The 7,644-nt window shown below is 39.4% G+C and overlaps 1 protein-coding gene across 1 annotated transcript; it reads right to left on the reverse strand.

Moving 5' to 3' along the window:
- Positions 1-228: 228 nt before the first annotated feature.
- Positions 229-1,783, reverse strand: LOC113024576 (zinc finger BED domain-containing protein 1-like). Its single transcript, XM_026171762.1, has 3 exons — positions 1,575-1,783; positions 1,127-1,277; positions 229-1,021 (listed from the first exon to the last, which is right to left on the reverse strand). Exons 1-3 carry the CDS (start codon positions 1,712-1,714, stop codon positions 575-577), a joined length of 738 nt encoding a protein of 245 aa, XP_026027547.1. The 5' UTR covers positions 1,715-1,783; the 3' UTR covers positions 229-574.
- Between the last annotated feature and the right edge of the window lie 5,861 nt (positions 1,784-7,644).

A 7,644-nucleotide genomic window follows, 5' to 3' on the forward strand; every position in this document is an offset into this window, starting at 1 on the left:
TTCTAGAATCGATTCGATTCCGATTCACAAGGTCCCGAATCGATTCGATCCACGATTCGATTCAATTCGATTCGATTCGATTTTGAATCAGTCCGAAATATTATTATATGAACCATAATATATATAAAATTATGATAATTCACCTTGTATATGTACTGTCAAAAGAACCCTCTAAGCCTTGTGAATGAATTACATAAATTTCAAAATTAAGAACAGATACTAAAGCAGTTAAATAATGTAATTTTTAATTAACATTAGTATATATATTTTTTCATACATACATTTCAAGTGGATCAGGGATCCAGTGCAAATAGAACACATCTTTTGTAAACATCAGTAAAACCTCAGAGAAATAGTTTTGCTGTTAGTGTCTCACACAGCTTTTCTGAAATCCACTATTGTGTTTTGGAGACACACAGTATAACACAGCATGTACAAGTGAACTGACAGAAACTGACCGATCAGAAAATGAAAAACTGCCTTTTAAAATACTTCAAAAAATGAAAACATATTGAACAGTATTGTAAAACCTCTGTGAAACTAATGCAATTTAGCCTTATTTATAACTACCCTCTCACTTCTTTGAGACTGTAAGGTTTTTCTGCAAGAAGAGAAGCTGGTCTACATGTTGTGGAGTCAGGCAGCTCCTTTGTGCGGTAACAATGTCACCAGCAGTTGAAAACACTCGTTCAGAAGGAACACTGGTCCCAGGTATGGAAAGATACTGCTTTGCTTGTAGAGCCAAGAGAGGATACTCCCTTTCATGGTCCCTCCACCAGATCAAAGGATCCTCAGAAAGTGCAACAGGCTCAACGCCCCTGTATCGATTCACTTCTTCCTTTGCCTTCTGAGTTGGTGTTTTCTGTGGTGCTGTGGTTTTTGTTGAGTAGGCTGGCCCAAGGAGAAAAATTAATGCAGAGTCCTTTGACCTCTTAATTGGAGGGGCATAATCCACTTCATCAACACCACCAAGAGAGATGTCAGGGACAGTTTCCTCAGATGTGTCACCATCAGACTGTCGCTGTAGAAAAATGAAAACTTAATTAATAAAGAAATTACTATTTATATTCTAACTCGAGTAGTGCAAAAAAACCAATAATTTTTTGTTTTTGTTTCTGTAACTCACAATAGCTGTGTCCACGTTCTCCAAACCTGCTGCTTCCAACACCAACTGAGAGAATGTGTTGTTACAGGTCTCTTTGGACAAGAATGGCAGGGCCTTAAAGCGAGGATCTAATGCTGATGCAATGTAGAGCTTGTCCTTTAGGGCCACATATCTTGAAAAGAGATTTTGCACATTTAACTCAGTTTATTATGTTGGATATACATGTGCATGGTTACATACACTCATGCAAGATCAGAAACATTAATATACGACTTTGTTTCCATAATTTATATATAAACATCTATAGATAGATAGATATAAAATCAAAAGGCCTATTACTAGACAAGAGGGCTTAACTAACATTTTTATAATATATAGATTTTTTCACTATAATAAGAATTTTCATGTAATACATGCATCCATACAGTTACACTCATTCATGGCATATACACACAATTCATAAACATACCTTGACTTCAAGTTGTCGTATACAGCAGTCTTGAGGTCTTTAATCAGTGAGGAGTCATGAGAGACACTGATCATCTTCTCCAGCAGCTGTGCATGCAGAGGTGCAATGATGGAAAGGGTCGGGGACTTTTCTTCAGACATAACCAGTGTGGCTGCTTTCAGCGGCTTCAAAGCTTTCACTATATCTTCTCCATCAGTTATGTCAGCCTCTGTAAGACTACTAGAGATGGACCGATCCGATATTACGTATCGGTATCGGTCCGATACTGGCCTAAATTACTGGATCGGATATCGGAGAAAAATAAAAAATGTAATCCGATCCATTAAATATCACGAAAGCACCTCACAAAACTTGCAACACGCCGTAACTCACCTCAGAACGTTAGCATGTCAGAGCAGTATGCATCATGTGATAGAGCGGCTGTGGCATGCGGGACCTGTCGGTGGTCTGGATAGCATGTGGAGCTTCGCTAGCAACCCGGCATTTCATCTCCGACAAAGTTATCCCCGAGAGAAGTAAAGCAAGTGTGTAAGTCCATCTCTGAATGTTTGTAAAGCATTCCCACGTTAAGCTTAACGAGCGACTGCCTCTCGCTCTCCGGCTGCTACTTCAATCGTGAAACTGCTTAATGATCAGCTGATCGGCTTTTCTGTCGCGACTCCGTGTCTCTTGTTTGTTTTTGGCCCACTTTGCACCAGAAAGAGGAAACCATCGGCTGAACAACAGCAGAACGTTTAAGCTTGATAAGCTGTTGTTAGAATTTATTTAATATTACTTTCTACTCCAGGATCTTTTTCTACGTAGCTGACGGCTGGTAACTGTGCAGGGGCGGATCTAGCAAAGTTTAGCCAGGGGGGCCGATAGGGCATTAACAGGGAAAAGGGGGCACAAAGACATACTTTTCTTTCTTATTCTCATTTACAATGTCTAGCTTTTAATAAATAATTATCTGACACACAAAGTTTTAATTTGATGTAAAATGAATAGAAGTCAATTACTGTATATAGTGACTATTAAGTCTAATATATATACCCTAGTAAGCTATAGTACTTTTTCCTTTGGGAAGGTACCATCTGTGCAGTCTGCAATTTTGTTGAAGAAAGATGTTGAATCTATTTAATATTTCTTGAAAAATAATTGATTTCTGTGCATTTTTTTTCACACTGCATCAAATTAAGGTTGATTACGTCGATTAAGCATCATGAGGTGGAGCGTGAGGGGTGGTTCCCTATTTTTTATTTTTGTTGTTGCTGGGAGTTGGAACCCTATTAGTTAGGTTGCTTAATATTTATGCTAAGTACTCTTTAAAATACCAGAATAGGGAGGATGGTGTAGGTTTAAGTTTATTAGATTGATCAGTATTGCTGAACTATTAAATATTTTTTTTGTACACAGGTATAACAGAATAGCTTTAGTGTAGTTGTTGTTTTAAACTTGAGTATGAACTTGCAGACTTGCAAAATGCAGCAAGATATTTTAAAAAACAGTTTTGTTGATTAAAAAACACTATATCGGATTCATATCGGTATCGGCAGATATCCACAGAGATTACTGTCACTTCTCCTCACTTCAGGTGAGAGTAGAGCTGCAGAGATTGCTGGTTGTTGCTCTAGGAAGCGTTCCAGCATCTCCAATGTGCTGTTCCATCTGGTCACCCCATCATTCACCAGCTTATGGGCAGGTAGATTCAGTATCTTTTGCTTCTCTTTAAGCTTGCGACTTGCAACAGTGCTGCGATGAAAAAAGGATGCTATGCGTCTCACTCGGCCAAGCAGCTGAGCAACAGCTGGAACTTTCAGTCCTGCTTGTGAAGCTAAATTGAGTGTGTGGGCAAAACAACCAATGTGCAACCAGCCCGTTATTTCTACAGCTCGCACCATATTTGCAGCATTGTCAGTTACGATGACTGGATTTTTGTTTGTAAGCTCCCATTCTTCGATTGCTTTGAACATAATTTCAGATAAATTAGCTGCTGTGTGGCTTGCTTCAGTGGTTCTTGTCTGTAAGACATGAGACACGAGTCTCCACTCCTGGTCGATATGGTGTGAGGTGATAGTCAGGTAGTTATCTGTTGCTCTGGATGTCCAGCTGTCACAGGTTATAGCGACTCTCTCTGCTGACTTGAGTGAGGCTGTAACATCGTGTTTCACTTTTTCATACATGTTTGGGATTACCACTTCACTCAAATGTTTGCGTGATGGTAAAACATAGCGTGGTTCTAGCGTATTAATGAGGTTTTGGAAGCCATCATTTTCAACAACGCTGTACGGACGTATATCTTTACATATGAAAGTTGCCACAGACTGGGTTATTTTTTGGGCACGTGGAGAAGTGGATTCAAACTTCACTGCAAATGCCTTTTCGAGTGAGCGTTGCTTGGTGTCGGCCGTTTTTGCTAGCAGGATATCTGGATGATGCCTCGTTAAATGATTTCTGAGATTTGTGGTATTTCCACAGTGCTTTACCTCCATTTTGCACATCTTACATACGGCTTTGCTTTTGTCCGGCTCTTCACTGTCTTCACAGTTCTTAAATCCAAAGTGTTGCCAGACATCTGCCTTTAGGCTCGGTGGCACATTCCCGGGAGTAGCCATGATGGTTCATGCGTCCAGGTCACTTAACTCTCGCGTGACTTCCTCATGTTAACCGCTTGCAAATTTCATACGCGGCAAACTACATATGTATAAAAAAAAATCGATTTCCGGATTTAATGAATCGATATCGTTTTATTCCAGTTAGAATCGATTTTAATCGATGAATCGATTTTTTAAACCCACCCCTACTCTATAGTATTCAATGAGAGGACCCTGCACGTCAATTCTCGACGCGAGGGGGGTACCCTGCGCGTCGATAAGTGAAGCAGAGGGAGCCTGACCATGCATCACACGTTTGACGAGTTGGGAGTGAGAACGTGTTGGAAGAGCAGGATCAGTGACTACAGCACCTACTGCAGGAAGCCACGACATGACTCACCGGGGTCCATGTGTTTGTCTGCTCTGCGTCTGCTCTGAAAAGGGCAGATTTTAATAGCAAGCAAGGTTTTCTTTCCTCAGCAACGAAACCTTATGTTCTGAGTTGAACAACAGAAGGCGACAGAGAGCAACACAAACTGTAGAGCGGTGTCTCTGTATTTTTGTCTTTCATATCTTTGCTTATATTGGTAAATGGGGCGGTGTTAATAGGATTTACGAAGGGGTCACATGTTTAAAATAAAGAAACCAGTATGTTTGTGGCCATAGCTTCTGGAAAAAATGTTCTTTATAAAATAAAATACAATACAGCTTTGATTTCATTCATGAGAGATTTGCATCAGATTAAATCCCAGTACGTCATTCACAACTGTTTAAATGTCGGATATCAGTTTTTGCTAGACCATCTATTTATAATGTTATGGAATAAATATATATTCTTAGTGGTTATTTTCTATTTATATTGTTTTATAGAGGCCAGCAGGGCTGGACTGGGACAAAAAAATCAGCCCATTTTGACTAGAGACCAGCCCGACCAGGTATTATAGGAAAAACCATAAAGCCTTTGAATGAAAACAAGCGCTGTTGTCACAGTGATGTACACTGTCTTGTTGGTATATATGTATCAATCTAATAAACTTAAACCTACACCATCCTCCCTATTCTGGTATTCTAAACAGTACCTGAAAGTAGACTGCTTGGTCGAGTTAACCTCCTGAACTATCTACAACACATGGTGAAAACCTGAAAGTAAGACAGAGAAGACTAGAGGTGAGACATGATCATTACTGATTACTGATGACAGATTTAGATATATTTTCATAAACCATTTTATTTGCCACATGTCAAACACCATGGCAGGGCAAAAATATTTTTTCTAACATTGCAGCCTTTAAAAAGTGAAAGGAGATAGAAAGACAGATGAGAAATAAAAACTTAATTGACTTTTTGATGGCATTTTACACACAGTACTGGTACAGTATCTAGAAAATGTGGGAAAATGCTGGCATCATAAACAGTACTTAGCTACTTCTGAAGAAATTATGATGGGACCCTAAAAAAAATACTATGTACAATAATGGATTTCTATACATTTTACATCAGATAAAAACGTTTGTTGTAAGATTCAGAGCGATAAACAAACAAGAGAGAAAAGCCGATCAGCTGATCACTGATCAGTTTCATGATTGAAGTAGAAACAGGAGAGGGAGGGCGAGAGACTGAGAGAAGAAGAGGCAGCTGTGCAGCAAAGACACAGAATAACTCCAGCTTTGTGTCCATGACAAACTGTTCCTTTTCACCTCAATACCAAACGCGCAATATTTTCTCTGTATACGAGACCATTCCGTTTTTTGCGGGACGGTTGGAAACTCTAATAACTAACCTTATAAATAAGATAAAACAAGTTCAACCTGAATAAAATCATAGCACCCGCCCAGCAGTATAGAAACTCCGTCATGCTAGCTACGCAGTACAAGTGATTGTAACTGACTGTAAAAAGTCAGCACAACGAAAATAAACTCCACCTAAACTTGGTTTATATCTGACCCAGATAGACTGCAGTCATAACTTCTTACCTGAAGTTCAGTTGCTCCTCCTGCCTTTCCGTCATCCTCCACCACTTGCTAATGTTACTGAATCTGTGGAAGCTCCGCAATAGCCACCACCAAACAATTGAGTTATTTTTACACATCTCCCAGCATCTGGCCAATCCACCACCTTTCAGTGTTTATACCGTTACGGAAAAAAAAACCCCATCGGCCCATAAAAACGAAAAATCACCATCGGCCCGCCGGGTCCAGCTATGGAGGCCAGTATAGAAAAACGCCACTTTGAGTTGTAACGACTGCAGAGGGGTAAATGCAAACACGCTTACACACATAAGTAATAATTAGACTAATCCTATAGATCAGAGAGTCCCGAACATGATATTCGGAACCAACTTTGAATAACTAAAAGAACAATGGATAAACATATTAGATTATTGAGGTGTCGCAGAGAGGTGTTTTCCTTTTCTGTCCTTTACAGAAGAAGGAGCAGATTCCAGAACCACCGCAAAACCACGAAGGGTTGGCAAGAATCCAGGAAGCACCAGACGAACGGATCTGGGCATGAAAGGGGGACCCAAAAGAAGCTAGCGTCTGCAGCTCTCTTTTTCCGGTGTTGTGCCAAAAAGTGATTGTCTGCCAAAAAGTGATTTCCGATATTTGCCAAAAACTGATTGCTTGTATTTAAACTGCTATAAATAACTTGTTGGTGTATAATATGTGAAACATATGGCAAATCTATCCCTCATGAATGATATCACGTCATCTTGAGCAACAAACAACATTCCTGTAACAAGGTAGAAGCCGCAATCAGTTTTTGGCAGTGAGTTTTATGTATCCTTTATGTATGCAGTTAAAAAAAAAAATTGTTGACTTTAAAAATGTGTCTTTTAAGAGTAATCTGGCCAAGAAGACAGCTGAAATTGCAAAAAATGCGAAAATAGTTCTGTAAATATATTTTAAGTGGACAAAAGTGAGCTGATTGACTATAATGTAAGTGCAACTAGAAAAATTTGCATTTCCTGCGAAAATGCTGTGTGGATGCCTTAACGCTGAAGATGTCTGCTGAAAAAAGCTGAAAAAGTTGAAAAAAAAAACCCCAAAAATGTTGCCCTGAGCGGGATTCGAACCTGGCCCTTCTGGTACTCAAGGGAGGTACTCATCTCTCTGCACCAAACTCTTTCTCACAAAGAAGAGGTGGAGAGACTGACAATTGTGCTGAAATGAGCAGAAGCTGCTGAGAATTGTGCTGATAAGAGGTGAAAAGGCTTAAAATGTTTCAGAAGAGGTGAATAAGCAGAATTTGGGCAGAAAAGAGGTGAAAACTCTGAATATTTTGCTGAAAAGAGTTCAATCAGCAGAATTTCTTCTGAAAAGAGTTCAATCAGCAGAATTTTGCTGAGAAGAGGTTTTTTCTGAAAACAGCAGAAAAAACTGAAAATTTTCCTGAAAAGAGTTCAATCAGCAGAATTTGTGCTGAAAAGAGTTCAATGAGCAAAATTCTGCTGAAAAGAGGTTTTTGCTGAAAACAGCTGAAAAGCTGGTATTTGTGCT

The sequence above is a fragment of the Astatotilapia calliptera genome, chromosome 6 (assembly GCF_900246225.1).
Source record: "Astatotilapia calliptera chromosome 6, fAstCal1.2, whole genome shotgun sequence".
NCBI lineage: Eukaryota > Metazoa > Chordata > Actinopteri > Cichliformes > Cichlidae > Astatotilapia > Astatotilapia calliptera.